This window comes from Marmota monax, unplaced genomic scaffold (genome assembly GCF_021218885.2).
Source record: "Marmota monax isolate L192 unplaced genomic scaffold, Marmota_monax_Labrador192_F-V1.1 WCK01_AAM20220418_F8-fsc00130, whole genome shotgun sequence".
NCBI classification, from domain to species: domain Eukaryota; kingdom Metazoa; phylum Chordata; class Mammalia; order Rodentia; family Sciuridae; genus Marmota; species Marmota monax.
The window spans coordinates 1816995-1841638 of record NW_026693244.1 but is presented as its reverse complement, the minus strand read 5'-3'; the positions used below and the strand labels follow the sequence as shown (position 1 = coordinate 1841638).

General features: G+C 31.8%; 1 protein-coding gene across 4 annotated transcripts in view; it reads right to left on the bottom strand.

Annotated features, from left to right (window-relative positions):
* Positions 1-2243: 2243 nt before the first annotated feature.
* The window catches only part of Trappc13 (trafficking protein particle complex subunit 13), a 33803-nt gene continuing 11402 nt past the window's right edge, over positions 2244-24644 (bottom strand). The window contains exons 6-14 of one of the 4 annotated variants that reach the window (XM_046456169.2): positions 20788-20915; positions 15572-15644; positions 14281-14325; positions 10761-10778; positions 8768-8901; positions 6691-6889; positions 5405-5505; positions 3123-3273; positions 2244-2999 (exon numbers count right to left, since the gene is read on the bottom strand). In XM_046456169.2, the coding sequence (XP_046312125.1) occupies positions 2892-2999; positions 3123-3273; positions 5405-5505; positions 6691-6889; positions 8768-8901; positions 10761-10778; positions 14281-14325; positions 15572-15644; positions 20788-20915 (957 nt within the window). In that variant the 3' untranslated portion in view covers positions 2244-2891. The remainder of the gene's footprint in view (positions 3000-3122; positions 3274-5404; positions 5506-6690; positions 6890-8767; positions 8902-10760; positions 10779-14280; positions 14326-15571; positions 15645-20787; positions 20916-24644) is intronic. The other 3 variants (XM_046456170.2, XM_058583068.1, XM_046456172.2) reach the window with 3 other exon arrangements.

The window sequence follows — 24644 nt, the reverse complement described above, 5'->3', positions numbered from 1 at the left end:
GTCCAAGGACTCAAATTTACAGCAATATTAGATTTCTCCCCAACTAGACCAACAAATACTTATCCACTTGGACTTGGGCCAAAATGAAAGAACTGTGTGAACCTATAGTTAAGGCCAGAGAATAACAGGCCCTCTGAAATTAAATTTCCTATATTGCATCTAATCCATCTTAATTTTTTACGAAGTTACACACAGCTCCTAGTGTTTAAGTGTTATAAAAGAATGAAGTACTAATCAAACAGGAGTTACAGTTGTGATTAAAAAGAACAAAGCTGATCCTTAAAACTAGTCATTTTTATTCAGTGTTTAATAAATTAATGTATTCAGCATTCCTATTTTGAGTGCATTAAATATTCTTTTAGATCAATAAAATTTGATAAGCCTGTAGCTGACTATGAAAATAGAATATACAAATTAATAGTCTATTATCAGAAATTAAAGAGGAGGGCTGGGGATGTAGCTTAGTGGCAGAGAGATTATGGGAAATGGTGGGTTTATACATCTCTAGCACAAAGAGCAAAAAAAAAAAAAAAGCAGATATACCCGAGACCCTGTAGACATAAAAGGGTAATTATAAACACTATGACTAACTCTAGATCTATATATTTTACAACTTAGATGAAACAGACATTCTTTCTAAGGTAAAAACTACCCAAGCTCACTGGAGAAACAGCTTGAATAGACCTATATTTTACAAAGTTGAGTTTATAGATAAAAACCTTCCAAGAAAGAAAACTATGGGCCAGATGACTTTAATGGTGAACTCTACTGAACACATAGGGGAGAAATTAACATCAAATCTACTCATTGTGTTCTAGGAAACAGAAGAGGAAGAAACACTTTCCATCTCTTTTTTTTTTTATTTTGGCCAGTGGTACCTGGATAACAGAATCAAAGAGAATAGTAAGAAAACACTTTAAAACACTGCCTTCATGTGCTAGCATCTGTAGTTAAAGGGAGCCATTCTTTTAACATGAAATTATGGGAACTGGTGTGTTCCATTTCATGCTGTTTCTTTGAGAATATATCACCCAAAACAAAATATTGTCAATCTAGATGACACCTGTCCACTTATGTGGATTCCATTCAAGGCAAGCCAGCTTTACTCTTCAGGTCCCTTCATCACTTTGGAATCATTGCATTAGAAGCCATTTCAAGAAAGTTTTGTGTGATTTGATTGTACTAGATATTTTTAAAATTATAGAGAATATTATTATTCCTTGTCTGGAAAATATAGTCACTTCTCAGAGAAAAAAAGAGGGCATTAAAATAAATCTTTATATACAGACATTCTAATAAGGAATGCTTGACTTTCATTACACACATTTCATTGTAGTAGCTGTAACCATGCTATAGAAAACAGAACATGTCCTTTTTATGCAAGTGACATTTTCATTTAATGTACCAAATTGTTAATTTGATTTTTATAAGTTGAATACAGATCCTTTCTAAAATGGCATTATCTAATCATTACTTAAATAATGTTACTTATAAATAGAAGAGACTGTACTTAAGTCAATGTATACAGCAGATTTAAATTGACTATTATGTTAAAGTTTGAAAGAATGAAACAGGTTCCAGTCATGAGAAGATGCTTGAAAAACAATCAAAGTACCCAGTGCAGTGGCTATAGTCTTATTTCATCATTTGATTAATCTTAAGTCATTTTGGAAGAATGAATACTTCAGTTTTACACTGCTTGCACTTTATTTTGCATAGATATCTCATTAACTCTTATTTGAGGGGCAACTCTTCTGAATATAGCTTTCATTTTGAGCAAAATTTGTCATGGCAATAAATAAATTATGCATTCAAGAAAAACCAATTTTTGTATTTGACTTAATGTACTCTTACATTTAAGAAACTACACATTCTTGAATTTCAGCTTACGAAATAGGATGATTTTATTTAGGAGTATAACCTTTTTTTCCCCTGGCAAAACAGTGAAACATTTTGTTAAATTTATGTTGCAAAGTGTTTAGAGCCTTATTTCTCTCACTGTTTTTGTTCATGGCATAAATGTGATTACATGCAGAGATAGTTTTATAATATTAATACATGATTTAGAGTTTAAAATCAAATATTAGAAGGTAGGACTCCTTTAAATATGTGTAATGGAAACAGTTCATTTTTCAATGGGAAAAATCTAGGAGTTTGTAGCTTAGAATTAGGTCATTATTAGGCATTTTAGTGAAAAGTTAAATCAACAACCAACTAAGAAATAAATGAATTTTGATCTGCTGTTCAGTATCTGAAAGTTAGATTTATTTTTATGTATACACAAACACAACACATACCAATACAATGATTTTGAGAATAACTAGAAAAGTTCATACTGTGTTAGCAAATTATCAGGTTACAGGGGACTACCCCATTTGTTTTAAACAATCCTTTCTGTATTGTGAGAATTCTAAAATTCAAATAAACAACTTTATCTTCCAGATTGAGATCAGCAAACGGTCACCCACAGGTCAGATCCAGTAAGCTGCCTATTTTCGTAAATACCACTGTGCTTTTTTTTTTTTTTTTTTTTTGCCTACAGCTGCTCTTGCACTATATTTGGTATTTTGCCCTTTATAAAAAAAGTTTGCTGACTACTGTTCTAGGTACTTGCTAAGGACAAATGGCCTCAAATATAGAACTTTTGTAGAACAAAGTCCAAAGGTCACCTAAAATGAAGCAAAGTACAGAAAACATAAAAATGTCCACTTAAGAATATAACTCACAAGATAAAATTGATTCTTCTCAAAACAAATATTTAATATTTTAACTTACAGGAAAGAAAAACAATATATACTTATTTTTGATTTGAACATTTCACAAAGGTGAAAAAAATACAGAAAGCAGTTCTGTGAAAACAAATGAAAAAAGCATAACACTGGGAATTTCCTTTAGCTTTCCACTTTAACGGCTGAAGATACCACACAGACTTGTGCGATGTCATCATATTCATATGTTCTCTTTAAGAATGTGTCTGTTATTCTTAAGCCGGAAACACTCTATTGAGAGAAAGATGAAGGCCTCAGTTTTTAATCACTGATAATTATTAGAGAAAATATGGCTATAATAAATGACTATAAATTAGCCCCCATACACTTGAAATCATTGAAAAGAGAACATACTTGTAGTCCCTGTACCGAAGACAGCAGAGTAAGGGCAAGGCAGAGAGAAGAACTTGGATGCAGCTTTCCAAGCTGTCTTCCTGAAATACCACACCAATGAATAGAACTGGTATTACACATTTCCAAAACCAGATCCATCGTCCTTTCACTGCTGGGGGAATCAGAAAAACAGGAATAAATCTTGTTCATTTCCCATGGAGATATTAGTATTTCTCCTTTATTTATTTATTTTTCCTTTTTAGTAAATTTGCTTTCTGGGTATGCTGGAGAACAAAACAAAGAGAAATGAAAAGCTATTTATCATTTTTATATTAAGAGAGTCAGGAAAATGAAAGGAGATGGCATATTCTGAGGCTTAAAATGGCTTTAACCTAATCTGCCTGCTGGAAATCAGTTTTCTGATTCTATTGTTGAACACTGGTTCCCTAGTGCTAATTTGTTAATGACTGCCATTTCTCTGGGAAACTTCTGTGCCTCCTGTTGTTTCATTGTACTCTTACTATTTCTATTACAGGAAAGAAAATGAGAAACAGAGTCTGGTCTAGTGCTTTTGAAAACCGATCTGTCCCTTTAGCATGCATACAACTTAGAAAAATGACAAGATTCATAAGAAGTAAATACTATTCATGCTTGCTTATGGTTTTATTTACTATGAAAAGACTTGTCACTAGGTCATCCAGCAAAAGTATGACAAAAAGCTCACAATGAAAGACAGTCTCCTATACCACCATTCAAATACTTATTTAAATTTTAGTTTATTCATTTTTTAGACATATTGACTTGATGACATTAACTTTTATAGTCTCTATTCCCTAACATTTTAAATACTATATGTCAGAAACTAGGTTCGATGTACTACATAAATTTCCTCATTAAATTCCATAAGCACCCAGTAAAGTTTGTACATACTGTATGTATGTTCTCTGTGTGTATTGTGTGTATGTGGGGGAGGGGATCATATTTTTATAGATGAGGCAGCTGAAGATCTAAGTGCCTTTAGAAAACTTATTTGAATCATGAAAAGTTAAAAGTGAAGGTCAAAAAATAAATTAACTTTCAAACTTTTACACTGCCAGTTATAAACTGATTTGCTTACACCTTGAAAAAACAAAAAAATTCCCTAACATACCTGTTGAGCACAGTTTATTTGCCTTGGGTGCCTTGCTATTTACTGAGCTCTTATGATGTGGCATAAACTGCATTTATAAAGTGAGTAAGACAGCTTTTCTTAACTCACAAATCATTAAGGAAGAAACTAAGTTATTTGTAAGAGTTCCTAAAAAACTAAAGTAGAATTTACAATGGCAGAGAAACATGATTAACTATGCTTCGGAAAATCTAGGTAACTTCATAGAGGAAATAGGTATTTCTGAATTTAATCCATAACATATTCTTTTCTCATTCTTATTTCACGTATTTGTTGAATATATGAATATTTTCCATTTCACTAATAGCAAAAGGCTGGAACAGATATGGAATTAAAGGATTATATATTCAAACTATAGAGGATGGGATTCAACATTTGCAATACTATCAAATTACCCCAACAAATCAGACACATCAAATAGTAATATGAGTACTTGCAAAAGTGAAAGGATTGGGATTTAAATTATTATTATTATTTTCACTTCAAAGCCCTGTTTCTTTGCCTCTCAATAGCTACATTTTCTTCTCTCTTTATTATCAAAACTGTTTTCCAACCTATGATTATCCCTTATATTATATTCATAACCAAGTTTTGGTTTCTTAATACTAAAGATATAGCTCAAGTATATGCTTCAGAAAACCCTACCTTAATATTTTGTATCTGTAAAATTCCATGAGAACCCATAGTTCATGCTTTAGTAATCTGAAGTGTGAAGAAAATTTAAACAGTGAAAAGAACATGGACTTTGAAGTCAAATACACCTGGTTTCAAACCCTGGTCCCATGTATTCTAACTCTGAACTTGAAAAATTCAACCTCTGAGTTGGCTTTCTTTTCTGTGCACAAAGGGTATGTTAGCGATTTTTTTTTTCAAGGTGTAAATGTAAACAATATCCACCCACCTAGTGTATGATGAATGAATGAAAAATACGGGAAATGCATAATACAATAGGATCTCAAAGATATGTAATATACTGCTAAAAGATGAAGATCTTCACAGTATTTGACATAAACATCAGAAAATCTACATGTCAAGAGGAAACTTAAAAAGGAGATGATGAATATTTAAGAGATCAAAAATTTTCTTTTAGATAGGGGAGAAGGAAAGGACACCCAACTACAAACATAGGCATTACCTGCAGTTAGTTATTTTACAGGTAATATGAAAAGGTTCTTCTAGGTTTACGGTATCTGGGATTGCCTCCAAAGACAACCGAACATCTCCGTAACCTGGAGCCTTAACAGAACAAGCAACACAGTTAAAATATATCTATTACAAAGCTTTTCAGTTTTCACAAAGTATCATACCAGCACATTTACTCTGGACAGAGGTTGGGACTCTAAGCTGATGTTCAGAGAAAACACTTCTAATTCATTCTATTGTTCCCTTACTTTAACTTCTTTTGGTGCTGTGGAACAGCTCTGCAGAACTGGACTGTTCTTGTCATAATTAATCCAGGTTCATCAGAGTTAAGATGAATCTTAAAGGTAAATAATCAGTAAAGAAATTTCAGGACACCTGACTTCAAAGGAATGTTTTTCAATGTTTATGTAGTTTCAGCCTACATAACTCTAAATAGGCAAGGTTACCACCTGAAAAAATACATGAGAAATCACTTTGAAATAAGCCAGGTAGAAAATCACATCTTTTCCCAAAACACCTGAGCAAGAAAGGGGTATAAAAACATCAAGGCTTGAAACATGTGATGTCAAGATGGAAACTAATTGCTACAGCTTAAAATAGGCTCAGTGACCATAATCATCATTTAAAAAATTATTGCCTCAAACGATGAAATAAAAGTAAATTTTAGGTAATGTCAGACTAGGAAATAGCATAAAGGAAGGCTCCTGTGGCAAATTCTCACTAGCAAAAAAAAAAAAAAAAAGAAAAAAAGAAAAAAAAAATTACCAGACTGGTAACTATCTGTATTCTCGGATAGAACTTAGATAAAACATCCAACCAACACTTACAAGATGACTTTAATGTGACTCACCTGAGTTTCTGATGCCTCTGATTTTTAACATCTTAAAAAAGAGGTATAGACTAAGTAGGTGTATGCAGAAAGTGCAAGAATTTCAGGACATTACAAAAAAAATAATAATAAAGTCAAAAACAAATGGTGAGCATGAATTACCAAAGGAAGGAACAATTGATAAGCAGTTATTTTAATGTTTGGTAAAGTTAAAAAAAAAAAAGGTCATGTGTTAAAGATAAATTAACATGCACATATCACTCATCTCCATACTAGTTTTCTCCTTAAAAATAAATTAAACTATTATATTAGTCTTTTCTTTAGTAATATTAGTACCTCTTATAGTACTCTGACTTCTAGTGATAGACCTAAGTAAACTTAAATTGTTCTAACTTCTTGTTGCCCCTGCCTCTCCCCAAAACCCCCACTGAAATTATTTCCAGACTCACCATTCTCTGAAGTTGGCTGGTTTGTAACCTTCCCCTTTCACCAAGGTTTGTTTTCCATACAATATCCAATTTTCCAATTACTGTAACTCCCTTAATGATACCCGCTTTTTCTGCAAACTCCTTCTTGGGCTTTAGGCAGTATAAGTACTGGCGTGTATCCATTGGCTGCAAATATGCTCTTGACCCAAATGTTGATACACTGAGAGGGGTAGAGATAAAGATGGAGAAAATTCTGTAACATCTTTTAAAAGAAAAGCCACTGCTGTGATTGTTCTTTTGTTTTATGATAGGAACTGGATGATTTACCACTCAAAGATTTAGAATAGAAGAGGTCAGTGGTTTCAACACAAAAAGTATACATACATTTATTTTTCTTTATACATTTATTTTAATATTTTTAAATCAACATGGAAAATCTTGAGATTGTTTACAATGAAATGAATCTATTACCTAAAATACTGGACCTGTAGCCAGGCGCAGTGGTGCACACCTATAATCCTAGTGGCTCAGGAGGCTGAGGCAGGAGGATGGCAAGTTTAAAGCCAGCCTCAGCAATTTAGCAAGGCCCTAGGCAACTCAGTGAGATCCTGCCTCTAAATAAAATACAAAATAGGGCTGGGGATGTGGCTCAGTGGTTGAATGCCCCTGAGTTCAATGCTGAGTACCAAAATAAAACAACAACAAAAAACCTGGACATGTATCAACTGACTGAAAAAAAAATGCAATAGAATTAAGAGTATCCCTTTTTTCTAAAATTATCAAAGAAAATAGTTTAGAAACTTTCCCCTCCCCGCTCTTGATGGGATTGAACCCAGGGTTTTGCACATGTTAGACAAGCACTCTACCACAGAGCTATTTCCACAGCCCTGAGTCCTAAGACATACTACCTTCCCACTTTTTTGGTACCAGGGATTAAACCAAGAATGCTTTGCCTCTGAGCTGCAGCCCCAGCCTTTTTCATTTTGAGCCTTGCTAAGCTGGCCTTGAACTTGCGATTCTCCTGCGGTAGCGTCCCAAGTTGCTAGGATTATAGCTGTGCACCACTGTACCTGGCTGAGACATACCATTCTAAACTAGGTAATCATTTTCAAAATGAATTAAAAGATCTGGAAAAGATTGGGAAAATTACTGTTTTCCTCAGGCAAAGGAGGCTATGAATTTTTCTATGTGTAACCACCACAACTGTATAAAGTAGGAAAATCACATACTTTCCCCACCTACTTAACTCCTTGTCTGTATCAATATCAATCCTACATTTGTTTCTTTCTCTTCTACATTAGCTGTAGAAGGATATATGTATTTCTTTTTCACAAAATAATTAAAATCATTTATTCCTATATCCACCTTATTATGTTCAGAGTGTTTTCTTTTTCAAACTCATAATCACACTAATTTTTGCTTTCTAACTACTTCTCCACCATTCCTTCCCATGTATTAGTTTTATGACTTGCAGGATAACAATGACAGGTTTCAGGATTACCTTGTTGAATTGAGAATTAAAAAGTGCTTTGAACAAAAATGCAAAAGGACTAGGATCTTTATTTTTATGTGGAGGGAGGGATGAATAGATACAGCATAGGATAGTTTTAGGAAAGTCAAACTGTTTTTTATAATACAGTAGTGGTAGATACATGCCATATATATATTTGCCAAAACCAATATCATGTATAGTACATGGAATGAATTCTTATGTAAACTATGGACTTTAGTTACTGCTAGGTATCTGTACTGGTCCACATTACTTATATTAATGTGTCACAGGGAGAGCCCTGCACAATGGTTTATGTCTGTAGATACAGCTACTTAAAATGCTGCAGCAGGAGGATGGCTTAAGTCCAGAGATATGAGGCCAGAATGAGCAACATAGCAAGATCCTATTTCTTAAATAAATAGAAAAGAAAAGGGCAGGGTGGGTGGGACAATATGTGTGAACTCTCCTATTAATTATTTTTGTGTACCTAAAAAACTCCAAAAATAAAGTGTATTAATTATTTAAAAAACAATTCAAGAGTAATAGATGTTAAAAAAAGCATGAATCTTTCAAGACAAGAATGAACATTTCATAATTCATATTTACCATTCTCCAGCTTGGTTGACAGAATTTAATTCTGTTACATTATACATTATAGATGGCTCCAATGAAACTTTCTCCATAAACATGGGTGAGGTTGTAATATTCTGAATCTGAGCTTCAAGAAATACTTCATCAGTCTGAGGATATGAAAGAAAATATCCACCAAAATGTGATGCTATTTAAAATATTTACCAACAAAAATATCTTATGTATATGAAGAAAATATAAACCACAAATGTGATTAGTTCATGCCTGCAAATTAAAGTTATCATAATTAATACAAGAAACCTTCATCCTAACATAATTAACAGGGGCGAAGTCAAGTGTTAGTCAACTGATACCTTGTCAAACAATGGATATGGGATAATTAGGAAATATTTTATATTACCATCCAAAAATATTTATTTAACTGGAATTTCATTCACAAAAATTCTCAATCTGCTAGTAAGGTATTTAAATGTTAAAATGAATGTTAGTATGATGAATGTGACTATATAGTAAGATAACTAGGCTTCATTATAATATTCCAGCATAATATAATTTCAATTATATTACATCAGTTTAGATAGTCTAGTGACCACTATTACCAGGAATAATCCATTTTATAATATTATAGGATTTAACTTTATAAAATTAAGAAATTTGTAGGTGGTCATTAGTGATTTCTTAATTCATTAAAAATGTATATTTAGGGGGAAAAAGAAAGAAATATGTGAATTATGCCTAATAATCTTAGAGCTTTTAAATCTGGCAAAAGTATTTTATAGCCTTAGTGGCAGATTTGAAAACTAATGTTATTCAGTAATATTGCAGTCAATAGGCAATTTAAATACTTAATTTTACACATATTTTAATTCCCTAATTTATGGAAAAATGCTTACTTTTATGTCATTTGGTTATTTTTCTCTGTGTAATTGAAAAATAAGAGACTAATTTGGTTTATCTTTGAAACAGACTAATATGATAAATTATATACTAAGGGTATTCAAGAATTATTTTTTTCAAAAATTTCATAATAATATGTATACACACACAGAAAAATAACATGTGAATTCTGATCAAAATAATTTTGCACTTCTGAAGTTTTTTTTTAACACTAAAGCCAGGAAAATGGAAATCATTTGCAAAAATATCATGATGAAGTTATAAATAAAACAAATTCTTTAGTCTGTGGGAATTATACTCAAATAAAAATATAAATACAATGATTTATCAAAACAATGCACCACTTAAGGGCATTATCTGTTACTTTTTGAAAAAAAAAAAAAATTAAATATATCCCATAAATCCATTGCTTTTTAAAAATAACCACAGACCCATATTTCAATTTAAAAAATGCAATTTTTGCATGAATTTAGGAAGAGTTTAGGTAAAATTAAAGAAAAACAAGCAGCATAATGGAAAATCAAGTTAGTTTGAACAGTTAGTATAAAGTAATTTGACATTTGAAAAATTAATAAAGTGCTAAGGCTGTTGATGTTACTACATATAGAATGTGATATAAGCAAATGCTGCTTATTATGAATAGGAAATTGAAAAAATTATTTTATCCAACTTGGAAAAATTTACTTTTCTTCTGCTTAAAGGCCATTTTTACCTGACCCAGACTTAAAACAAAAAACACTGTACATCAGAAAATGAATTTCAATTGTATAAGTCTACTTAAAGGATTGAGAATAGTAAGGTATTCTAATGTATTGAAAATCCCAGAATTATTTTAAACAAGGTTAACATGCCTTTAAAAAAATAATAAAACCTGAACAAGAAACATTAAAAATGCAAATGTTTCAATATAACAATTTAACCTCTTATATTTTCCTGCAAAATAAGACAATTGATATAAAAAGTACATTCAAAATATGTCTTTCTGAAATGACACAGGTGTTGTTCACAACTAACTGTTTTTCCACTATGTTTTGTAAAGAGGGATTAATTAGGCAGAGTCAAAAGGTGGTGAGTAAGAAAAGCATAAGTTTATAATAAAAAATCAAATTACCACAGAACTGAGGTCACTCTAATGGAAAAATAAAAAAGAAAAATTAGAGTTAAATGTTAAAGAAAAAGAATAACTTTAAAATAGAATGCATCTTTGCATTTTTTAACTTACTAAACAAGACAGCATTAGTAAACAAGAAAGTAAACAGGAAGCAACATAAATATGACAAACTTCTAAAAAGATGAAACTGCTAAGGTTACATGACAATAGAATAGAGAAGAACACTATGACTCAATATTAAACAGAAGCAAATATAGTTAAGGGCACATTTGGGGGCAGAGAGGTACATCCCCATGCTTTTCTAGTTCTATAAATTCTTACATACTTTTTATGTAATTTTTAGTAGACACTTAGGATAAGTAAATACTGAACTCTGTATTCAGCATAGATTTACAATGTACAGCTTCTCCTAAATTTATCTGATAATGGAATCCTTCTTAAAATAAATATCTTGGGTGATTAGAGCCCAGTGAATCACATTTCAGGAAATGATGGCAGCTTACACCACTCCAGACAAGTGGGAGTTTGTTCTCCTCTTGCTTACAGATTTCAGTCTTTTAAAAATCTGTATTTTTAAGCTACTTATTCATCAAATGTCATGTCCCTTCATTAAATGTGTAGCCAGCAATCATTCTTCATCTACCTCTATGTTCCCAGAGCATAAGCATACTTCATGAATGGAGTGGGGTATGTGGGAGAGGTGTTTATATTGTAAACATGTCAGTGTCCTCCATGAGATGCAAGTTCTCTGAGAATTGGGAAGATGTTCAGTTTGTATTTTTTTCTCTTTTGTACCTAGTATGGGGCTCCTTGTAACCAGCAGGTGACCAAATGTTTAAATCCTAGCTTTTAATCTCACCAATATTCTTTCAAGGTTTTCCTATCTTAGAGACTACAACAAAATTTTTCATATGACTTGTTTTCCTTTAGGTGATTCACATATTAGCATTATCAGAAACAGCTTTAAAAGAATGCTTGATACACACACGTGGAGCTAATAATAGTCAATGCACAAAGACTAGAGCACAGAGTAATAAGCATCACCTATTGATAATGGTATGGTTTACTAACTCCAAAGTCAGGGTCAGCAGAATCTGCCTCATTCTATTGACTGAACAGTATTTGTTTCCCTAACAAGTAATACCGAAAATTTTAAGAGACCCTAAATGATATTTATTCATTCTTGGTTGTTAAAAAAATATCTATTTTCAAAAGTTCAAAATTTCACTAAATATTTTTTAGCTTAAGTTTGTTGGCAAAATTTAAAGATTATGCTTATATATATATATGTAAACTGAAAAAGGCAGCAAATAAATTACTGTGATTATCAAAACAGCATAGATTAAAAGAGAATGTAAGTTAATGAAAAAAAAAACATTACTTGGTGTGGTAAAATATGGATTGTTTTCCTTTATGGGGAGCATTAACTTCTATAATATTTACACAATAACTAGCTATTGGAAAAATTACTTGCAAATCACTGAATATTAGTGTCAAAAGACTACTTGACAGGGCTGGGGATATAGATCAGTAGAGTGCTTGCCTCACATGCACAAGGCTCTGGGTTTAATCCCCAACACCTCACACACACACAAAGACAAATATTTTAAAGTAAAACATTAAAAAAAAATTTTTTATAGTTGTAGATGGACAGCATGCGTTTATTTTATTTATTTTTGTATGTGGTGCTAAGATCGAACCCAGTGTCTCACACATACCAGGCAAGTGCTCTGCCACTGAGTCACAGCCTCACCCCATGTAAAACGTTTTTAACAAAGAAAACCTAAAATATGTTTAATATGTTCTTCCTAGTGGCCAATCAAAAAAAAAAAAGTACCTCCTACAACCCCATTTGTTTTTTAAATTTTCTAACATATCTATTCTAGCAAATCCCTCATACTATGAAAACTTTTCCAGCAAAATGATAAGAGTATTTAAAATTCACCAAACTGAATAGCTATGCTCAATAGTATGCTACTGATAACAACAACAACAACAACAACAAAAAACATGGAATAAATATGTAATATCCCAATTTGCTAATCTCCAAAGAGAAATGTTAACTGGTAATCACCTTGATGAGGTTAATCCTTTTCCATTAAATACGTACCCTCTTTACCATGTACTTAACATCCTATGTCCATTGGTAACTGCTTGGAATCCCTTCACTGCTTTGACATATGTCTGTGCCCAACAACCATTTCTTCCAGACTTTAGTTCCCCTTTTCTTCCATAAAGCTTCTTTTCAGACTATTCCAAGTTCTCAATTTGTAGCACACGTGCTTATATTGTAGCACGTTTATACAATTCTCATTTTAGATTTACTATGTACTATTCTAGGAAGATTGGTTATTACGTGTATTTTTCTTCTTCTTTTCTCCTAATAGGCCTTTGCAGCAGGTTAGGGTCCTTAACTTTGACAGGAAAGCAATTGAAATGCTATATTGAGTAATTCAAATGCTGTACTGAGTAAAATCTCCAGTGCTTCTGGTAAAAATACATATCAAACTTAACATGACTGCAAATGTCTAATCATCATCTGGTTTTAAAGTAATTAATAAACATAATCTGCATTTTAAACTACTGTATTTAGATATATATTTATCTTTTTCTTTTTGGTACTGGGGATTGAACCCAGGGGTATTTTATCACTGAGCTACATTCCCAGCCCTTTTTATTTTGAGACAAAATCTATCTAAGTTGCTTAGAACCTAAGTTGCTGGGCTGGCTTTAAGCTAGGGATCCTCCTGTTTTCTGAGTTACTAAGAATACGTGTTTTTGCCACCAGACCCTGGCTGGATATTTTTGAATTTATCACTGATAAATTCAGTGAGGTAAAAGGGCTGTCAAGAGACTTTTGTATAGCTCTAGAAGCTACAGTAGAATTCTTTGGGGGAAAAATCCACACAATAAATCCTTTCACATATGGCAAAGTCTATTTTCTCTCTTTTGTTAGGCTACAACGTAGATTATTTTCTATTCTAAGTTTTAACTACTTTCTCTATTTTTGCCAAACTCGGTTCTCCCAAGGAGCTTTTAAAGCCATCCAGCAGACTCAGCAACCCAACTCTGGCTGGCACACTGACTTTCCAGGGAAGAATTTAATGTGCTGTGTTTTACTTGTCAATATTTTCCCACAGAAATATTAAATCTAGATCTACTATTTCAATTTTTGTAATGTCCAGAACCACACTATTAAGTATTCTACAGATTGTTAGCGTTTTTAAGCAATAGCAATACCATTAAATGGAATTATATAGCAGTCACTTAATGAAGGGGTAAAGGTCTTACAGAATTAATTATGAGATTAGAAATCAAGAAACATTGCTTACATGCAGGCTGAAACAGCAAATTAAGAGACCTATCATTGAAATTTAAATTTTAATTGAAATTTATGCTCATTTTTCACAAATAATTTAGTCTTACCAACAATTTAATGTAAAAAGAAATGCAATAACCTCATGTTTCCAATGTTATTTTAATGATTAACTTGAAATCTCATTAGGTGTCCAACACTTACCTCTGCATTGTAAAATTTGGTTTTCACATCCAATGGTTTGAGAACCTGGTTACATAAAGCATATTAATTAGGAAATTCTTATCATTTGAGTATTTTTGTTTGTTTTAAATTACAGGGTTTACACTTGTCAAAGCCATTTCCCATCTGAATTGTTAAAAAGACTTCTTAGTAGGTAAGCAATATTCTTGGGAAAAAAAAAATCCCCAATGTATTTTTTTGAAAGGCTACCATTATTTCTTGACTGGGTGATAATGATATGGCTGTTTACTTCAAAACATTTTGTTAAATCAAAAATATATTTTAGGGCTGAGGTTGTGGTTCAGCAGTAGGGCGCTCGGCTAGCACATGTGAAGCCCTGGGTTTGAACTTCAGCACCACATAACAATTAATAAAATAAAGGTATTAAAAAAAAATAAATTGCTTTAAAAAAACATATCTTAAGGGCTGGGATTTTGGCCTAGTGGCAGAGCGCTTGCCTCTTACATGTGAGGCATAAAAATAAATAAATAAAAAATATTGTGTCCATCTACAACTAAAAAAAAAAAATAAAAAAACGATTTTATGTACTGTACATTTTAATATTATATATAACAAAAACTATAAAAAAGTAACTGAAACTTTTAATTTTCTTTTAAAAGGCATGTAAATTACTGATGCAGTAAAACAATGACAAAATAGTTTTTCTAGCAATAGTACTTTTTCTTGCAATTATAGAGGAATAAAAAAATACAAACCATCATATCTACACCTGCACTTAAATATCTATTAGTGATATTTTCATTTCACCATCCGCACATATGTGTTAAACTGTAGTTTTTATCTATTTTTGGAGGTCGTTGAAAGTTTTGTCTTAATACAATATTGTACTTAAAATTCCAGTGATTCATGAACCCCTTGAAGGAAGGTTGATCCACTCACCTCAAGTGAATAATCTCTCATTTAAATATTCCTTTAGAAATTTAACACTACTCACACTCATCGTATGTGGACTTGACTCTTAACTTATCCCTCTTTTAGATTCTTCTGTGTTTTTCCAAGACATGAAAACAAGCTATTTTTCTTTGGAAAAAATCTCTTTCATTATAATAACTCTACACTGGCAACACTAATTTCTCTGCCTTTATTCAACTTAATTTGGTCTGACTTCAGATTAGTAGTAACACCACAAACCCAAGAAGTGAAATATTTGATTTATTTGAAGCTTATTTTCTCTCCAGATAAGTAGAATTACTACACTTCTAGGAAGATAAAAAGTACCTAAAAAGTAATTTATCATTGTCATACTCAATACCTGAAATTTGAAGAATTTTCTAAAGTACATTTTTTCTCCACCCTGAGTTGTGTAACTCACAGCACACACCAGGCTGAAAAAAAAACAAAACGTTTTAATGGTATAGAAAATTTTATCTTATTTCTTAATAGTAAATCTAACACACCTCAATTCTACTTTACAAATATGAAAAACATTTATATCTGTGGTGTGAAACTGTAGCCAAATGAAATTAGAGCAGGAAAATAAAAAAGTTCTAGCAGATGTGGATATAAACATATGAGCAAGATAGCTCTGATTAGTAAAGGGAAACAGCATTTTTGGAGTAGGAAGTCAAACACTTTTTCTTGGAAACGTGAAATATATTCTAAAACAAATCTCAGAATAGTCCTCCTACACTTGAAAGTAAAAGATTAAATTCATATAAACTAGAAACAAAAGAATTTTAAAAGAAATTCTAGGATAGACATTTTAACATAAATGGTTTTAAATGAAATAAATCAAAAATGCTAAAACAAACACAATAAAGAGAGGGAGGGAAGAATAGAAGTTTACCGTATTAGACAAAGGGGAATGAAGGGAAGGGAGGGGAGATGGGAATAGGAAAGGACAGTAGAATGAACTGGACATAATTTTCTTATGTTCACATATGAATACAGGACCTGTGTAACCCCACATCATGTACAACCACAAGAATGGGAAGTTACACTCCATGTATTTATGTCAAAATACACTCCACTCTGAGTTGTGTAACTCACAGAACATACCAGGCTGAAAAAAAAATTTTTTTTAATGGTATAGAAAAATTTCTCATGTATATATAAATGAACAAATGAAAACAACCAAACAAAAACCATTAAAACAATGAAAGAAGAGACAACAACTTGGGATAAAATATTTATAAAAATATATGAAGATGATTAGAATGTTAATACACAAAGGGTTGTTTTAAGTGAATAAGCAAAACACTATCTCACTCAGAATATAAGAAAAGGCACACAGATATATTGGCTAACAAAAATATAAAAAATGTTTAAAATGTAAAAATAGTTAAGCAAAACAATGATATATATTTTTTAACTATCACGATTTAGCAAGAATTCTTTATAAGTGATATCAAGTCTGGTGAGGGTTTATAGAAACTGAATCTTTACATTGTTCGTGGTTGTAAAGAACTTATTTTTTAAGGTTTTTAAAAATTGGTGCATTAAAATTATATATAATGATGGGATTCACCATTACATATCCATACATGCACACAATATTATAATTTGGCTAAAAAAAGTAACAAAAAAAATTTGGCTGATATCATTCCCCACGTATTTCCTTTCCTTCTCTTCTTCCCTCCTCCTGCTTCCTTTCTTAACTCTACTGGTCTTCCTTCCATTTTCATGAGACTATCGTATTTTTCTCTATAGCTTCTCTGTAGAGAAAAATATGACCTTTTACTTTCTCAATTTGGCTAATTTTTGAGTAACAAAAAGTTCCGTCCATTTTTCCTGAATAATTTCATTCTTACTGGCTGAATTGTATGTGTGTGTGTGTGTATATATATATATATATATATATATACACATATATATATGTACATATACACATGTTTATACATACATGCATACCATATTTTCTTTATCCACTCAGTGACAGAAACATGCTGGTTCCATATTTGGACATTGTGAATTGTGCTGCTATAAACATGGACATGCATGTATTGTCATAGTATGCTGTCTTTAATTCCTTAGGATAAATATTGAGGAAAGGTATTTCTGGGTCATATAGTGTTTCTAGACTTTGGAGGAACCTCCATATGATTTCCTCCTTAGTGGTTGTATTAATTTACAGTTCCAACAACAGTGTAAGTGTTCCTTTTCCTCCATATTCTCTCCAGTATTTGTTATTGTTTGGGCTTTTGATGGGTGCCATTCTTTTTTTTTAATATTTATTTTTTAGTTATAGTTAGACACAATACCTTTACTTTATTTATTTACATGTGGTGCTGAGATCGAACCCAGGACCTTGCACGTGCCAGGCAAGCACTTTACCACTGAGCCACAACCCCAGCCCCTTGATAAGTGCCATTCTAAGTGGAGTGAGATAAAATTGCTAGTTTTGCTATGCACTTCTCTAATTGCTAATAATGTTGAACATTTTTCATGTATGTGTTGGTTATTTGTATTTCTTCTTTTGGGAAGTGTCTGTTTAGTTCATTGGCCCATTGATTAACTAGGCTATTTGTTTTTAGTGTTTTTTGAGTTCTCTATATATTCTGGATATTAATCGTCTGCTAGAAGAACATCTAACAAAGATCTCCATTTTGTGGACTTTCCTCACATTTTAATTCTTTTTGCTGTGCAGAGGCTTTTTAATTTGATACCATCACATTTATTAATTCTTGGTTTTATTTCCTGAGGTTTAGGAGTCCTATTGATGAAGTTGTTGCCTGTACCTATATGTTAATGTTGACCCAATACTATCTTCTAGGAGTTTGATAGTTTTTGGTGTAAGTCCCAGGTCTTTGATTCATTTTGAGTGACTTTTGTACAGGAGGAGAGACAAGAATCTAGTTTCATTCTTTTACATATGGATAACCAGTTTTCCCAGTAATATTTGTTGAAAAAAGCTGTCTTTTCTCCAATGTATGTTTCTGGCACCTTTGTCAAGAATCAAATGACTGTATCTATGTAGGTTTGTCCCTGTGTCTTCTCTTCCACTGTCTGTGTGTCTATTTTTTATTCCAGAATTATGCAGTTTTTGTTACTATAGATCTGAAGCATATTAGAATTGTATTGGCTATCTTTTATTCTTCCAAATAAATTTAGGACTGTTTTTCTAGTTCTGTGAAGAATGTATTGGTAATTTTGATGGAGACTGCATTGAATATGTATATTGCTTTTGGTAATATATGGTCATTTTAACAATATTAATTCTGCCTATCCATAAACACAGGAAGTCTCTCCATCTTTTTGTGTCTCCTTCAATTTCTTTCTTCAGTGTTCGGTAGTTTTCATTGTAGAAGTCTTTTATCTCCTTGGTTAGATTTTGTTCATAGTTTTTTTTTTTTTTTAGGCTGAGAATGGGATTGCTTTTTTCCCACATTTCTTTCTCAGCAGAGTCATTGCTGATGTATAGGAAAGCTACTGATTTTCGTACACTGATTTTGTAACCTGCTACTTTGCTGTATTTGTTTATTAGTTCTAGCAGTCTTATGGTGGTTGTAAGGAACTTAGAAAACAATCTATGCGTAAAGAGCCTTAAAAATGCTTATATGTTCCAACAGAAACACACCTCGGGTAATCATAAGGAAATATTAAAGTACTAAATACTATGTTATTCATCAGTGAAAAACTGATAACAATTTAAATGACCAACATTAGGGTAAACAAAGCATAGCATTCCAATGCAGTCATTAAAAGAGTATGTTTTGGGGGTGTGACTATAGCTCAGTGGTAGAGCACTTGCCTAGATGTGAGGCACTGGGTTTGATCCTCAATACCACATTAAATAAATAAATAAATAAATAAATAAAGGTATTGTGTCCATCTACAACTAAAAAAAAACAAAAAAACTTTTTAGAAGGCATGTTTTCAAAGAACACTGACTGATGTGGAAAAATGTTCACAGTGAATTGAAAAGAATAAAATCCTGAATAATATAAAAATTTTGTAAAATATTATTTAAATTACTTACATGTATTTGTTTATACACATATGAAAAGACTGAAAAGAAATATTAATATTTTAATAATTCTTGTATTAAGTGAAAAATTATTAGATAATTTGATTTCTAAATTAGGACTATGCCAGGGGCTAGGGAGCAAATTGATCGAAACACAACACCTAACCTTAAATACTTACAGTGGGAAGTACTGTAGCAGGGACAGGTTTTGAAACTAGATTCAGATTTGAGTTCTGTTTTCTAAACTAGCTGTTTAATTTTACAAGAGTCTCATTTTCTGTAAAATGGGGATTTAAACATTTATCATCATTTTCATAAATTCAATTTTACAAATATTGACCACTGTTTTCTTCCAGATCCTGGAAATATAGAAGATTTCATGGACTTCATATTTTAATAGGAAAAGTAATACTCAAGTATGTATGAAATACTGTAAGTATGAAAGATGTTAAAAATTTATTAGTTATATATAAAGGTCATAAATGTCAGGAAAGTCTCTTTTAGGAAATCATGTTGCTGAGATAGGAAAAAAAATTAAATATAAATTATACAAAATGTCATTGGCATTCCTTTATAAGGGAATACATTTCAAGACATGGATTTGGAGGTGAAAGATGTCCACATGATTGCAATGCAGAGAAAGTGAGAAGGGTGACAAAAGGTTGGTAAGGATTAGGTTGTGAAGCTTTCTGAAAAACATACAAAGTTAGAATTTCCAAAAAGCAACAAGAGGTCATTAAAAATGTAAATGATGACATAATTAATAAATGATGGCTCAGAAATTTGAACTTCAGGAAATTTGACTCCAAATTTTATACTAATCACAGACTCTATAGTAAAAAGTGCCTACCACAGAGCTTGTCATCAAAATTAACTGACCTAATAGCTATTATACATATTTAATATTAGCTGTATTATGTGTTTTAATGAGCATTGAGAAGGAAAAGGAATAATGAAATAGAGAAGAAATGAAGCAGATAAATGAGAAATATTTAGAAGTAATAGGAATGCATGAATTCACTGGATATGGGAGTGCTAAAGGAGACAGAGAACTCTAAAATTACTTCATATGGCTGAAATATTCCTATTTGTCTTTTAGACTGAAAGAAAAAGAACATTCACATTCAAATATATTCACAGGTCAACAATACAAACTTTGAGATAATTTTTCACGGCTTTGTCTCACTTTGGTTCTATATTTCTGAATTCTCAGGGGAGAGTATGCATACCCAGTTAAATATAGAAATGAAAAATGTGAATTTAAAAATAAACACCATGCTAACATTTTTAAAAGATTACAAATGTAAGTTTAAACGTGCTAACTAGGTTTTAAATATGAACTTGGCTTTTCTTTTTTTAAGATTGTAGATGCAAAAATGAAGCCAGAGATAAATGATAAACTAGATTTTCCCCCTACAAATATTTTGTTTAAAGTTAGTTTTGGTAAGTATGCAAATATGAAACATAAAATTCCTTTGGAAGTGGGTTCTTAGAAGGTTAAACAGAAAGCAAAAATCTCAAATAAAGGCATAAGTAAAAGCCAAATGGTAAAATATCCTTACATGTGTGTTCCAATTTCCTTAACTTCATGGTGTATGACATCATCAATACAACAATCAGGTTTAAGTTCAGCCACTGCAGCATTGGAAGCTGAAAGATTTAAACGCTGAGAACTTGTCTGAAGGTCAGCCTTGGAAGAAAGAGGTATAAAAAATATCCAGATGAGACTGGTTACCTTTTGTGTGGATGGATCTGGATGGATATGAGTGGAAAGAAAAGTGGGGGAGTAAGAACAAAGAAGTGGGGATGAAGAGCAAGCAATATTTTTCTCTGTAAACCTTTCTGCACAGTTCTGATGCTTATAACTAAGGCAAGTGTATGTACTTACACACACAGAGAAAGCCCAAAAATACAAAACAAAACAAAACAAAACAAAAAAAACAACAACCAGGAATTAGGGAAAATCCAAATGAAATACAAATAGTAACATGTGAGCCTACCTGTTTTAAAATTGTACAATGTAAACACACGAAAATGAAGAGGAGAAAAAAGAACTAATGAAAGTAAGTTTGGAAAACAAAATCTTAACTATAGTCAAGATAAAAGGAAAATGATACGTCAATGTTGTACTTGGCCAGCACATTTTTTTTTCCCCCATAGGGATATGAGGTAACAATATGCAACTTTTTATGTATATACTAGAACTAAAAAAAAAAAAGTATACATATTATGGATAACAAGAGACAGATTTCTTATCTTTAGAGAAAAACGGTAGAAATAAGGAAAGGGGGAAGGCTACAATGAAACCTTTTGTATTAGATTAGAATTTGAAGCATCAACATGAACTTAGGGTTTTTAAACATATATACAAATGAACTTAGCCAAAATAAATATATTGTGTTTATATATGAATATATAATACTAAAAATAATTCAAAACAATATTTGATATGAGAGACCAATTAAGTTAAAGGAGAACTGAGTGACATTAAAGTCATCAACTAAGGAAGTACTGCCTTCTCTAAAGTAGCACTTTACTTCCATCCAGTTACTTTCTATGATATTCTCCCCTTTTCTTTTCTTTCTTTTTTTTTTTTTTTTTTTAGTTGTTGATGGATCTTTATTTATTTGTTTACATGCAGTGCTGAGAATTGAACACAGTGCCTCACACGTATTAGGCAAGTGCTCTACCACTGAGCCACCCTAGCACTATCCCCTTTTCTTAACTTTTGGACATGTAGCACTCTAATTGTCTTAAATAGCAGCCTCCCTTAATCTCAGTTACTGCCTGTCACTTTCAACTTTTATTTCTTTTTAACAGTTATCACAACATCTAATTACTTTATTTAGGATTTTGTTTATCTCTTTCTGTCTCACCTACCAGAAATGTCTTTGGAACCTTTTGTCTTTTCTTGCTCAGAACTATAGCATAGGCAATTAATAAATATTTGTTGACTACCAAATGCATAAATTAAGTTGTGATAAAACTTCAAGGCAAATATCAAGAAAATTCAGAGGATGTAAAGATCACATTAGGTTATAGAGATTCGTGTAGGCTTTTACATAAGAGTTAGGAATTTTTTAATGATTTTGTTTCTTTAAGAAAACAGTTGTTGCAGTTAATTCTAATTTAAAATTCTTAATGTTAGTCATTTTGGAGTAGGATATTTACTAATGCTGTCTCTTATTATGTTCAATTATAAAATAGTAGTAGCTCTATTTATCAGGCACTTACTAGGTACAAGGCCCTATTCTAAGCACATTACTTAAGTAACCCTCACAATCCTGAAGTAAGTAGTATCATTCCTATTTTATAGACAATGAAAAAGAGGGCAGAGAAAAGTAACAACTTTCCCAAGATTATACAACTAGTCAACAATGAAGCTGAGATTCAAAATTTCTTAAAATGTTTTCAAAATTAGAGGGGGGAAAAAAGAGAGAAATACTTAAAACCAACTGGCTGGCTACCCAATGTTTTCCTATGAGTTCTCCCAATACACATTTTCCTATGCCATTTTTTGTTAACCATAACTACAGTTATGTTATGTATGTTATTTATGACTGAACACTTTTGTCTTTCTCCTTTGTTACTATTATAAATAATGCTGTACTGAATATTTATGTTAGAGAGCCAGTTCTAGGAGTTGGAGATATATCAGTGGACACCCTGACCCTATTTGTATTCTTTGGAAAGGAGGTAAAGAGGACAACTAACAATATACAACTGAGTACATTATTATAGTATATTAGAAGTACAAGTCTGGGGAGAAAAGAAGTAGGGTAAAGAGTAAAGGGCTGGCTTGGGGTAGAAAAATGCAATTTAAATTGCAGGGTAGTTTTCATGCTGCAAATTGGTTTTTTGATGGATAGGATTTGAATAGGCAAGAAAAAAGGGGGAAGGGAGTAAGATGAACAGAGTTAGCAAAACACAGGCATGAAAGCATAAGATATCTTCAGAAGTCATCAAGATTTTGGTTAAGGGAATATAGAATGTTCAGGAACAGAAAAGACTACTTTAAAACATCTTGAATAAGCTTCAAGACAACAGAGAAGTCTTCTCTTTTTTGTTTCCTACTGTAACTGTAGTATCTAAAATTATGCTAAGCATATCTATTTGTTGAATGAATGTGTGAATGAGAAGTAGTTCTCTAAGTCTGGTTCCCAGACCAATAGAATCAGTATCACTTGAAAATAAGTTACAAAAATAAACTCTTGGGCACCATTCCAAATCAAATGAATAAAAAAATTTAGGAATGGGGCACAGAGGGTTTTAACAAACTCTCCAGATGATTATGATGCCTTCTAAAATTTGAGAACCAAGAGAGAGAACCTAAGAGCTACTTACTATTTTTTATTTATAATACACTAATTACCCTGTTTTTTGAACACCTTTTTGGTAGTGCATTAAGGCTTTCAGATTTATACTAAGATATTTTAGAAAATAAAAATGAACTAATGGTTTCCAGTGATATCACAGATAGCATACGCATTTGTATTCTCAAAATATGAGATGACAGCAAAGGAATAAAAAATGCAGTCTCAATCTTTTATTCATAATTACAAAATTCAAGGAGCTATACAAAATTAAATTGTTGAGGGCAATTCGTATTTACCTCAAGTGTAAATATGAATCTCCCAAGATATCCTCAGAAAAATAAAAAAGAATAAAACTATAAAAAGCTTATATTAAGCTGGGCATGGTGGTGCATGCCTATAATCCCAGCGGCTCGGGAGGCTGAGGCAGGAGAATAGCAAGTTCAAAGCCACCTTCAGCAACTGTGAGGCGCTAAGTAACTCAGTGATACCCTGTCTCTAAATGAAATGCAAAATAGGGCTGGGGATGTGGCTCAGTGGTCGAGTGCCCCTGAGTCCAATCCCTAGTACCAAAAAAATAAATAAAGTATTGTGTTCATCTAAACTGAAAAAAAAAAAAAAAAAAGAAAACTTATATTAGTGTAACTAGAAGGCAGCAAATGTCTCAAATTCATTTTCTGGGTAAGCAGAAAAATATCAAATCCTTATGGTCTTGTAGTGAGCAATATACAAACAAGATGAGAACTTAAAAACCCGGGGGTGTAATATGGAGAAGAGAAAGAGAAAAGTAGCATAACCAACAGGTAAGAGTTAAAGGACATTATTAAAAACTAAAAGCCCTATAGTGAGAAGCTAAGTAAGAAAACAGAATCGGGGAGGCAGGCATTGAGCGTTATAAATACTAAGATTAAAAACTAGAACAAAACCATAAAACTTCATAACACCAAAAGATATTAAAAACAATAAATACACAATAGAAATGAGAAAAATTAATATAACATACTTAATATTTACAATATAAAATAATACAACACAATTGAAATCAAGCACATCAAACTTATCAATACATATGAATGGGCTTAAGTCATCTATTAATAAAATTTGTC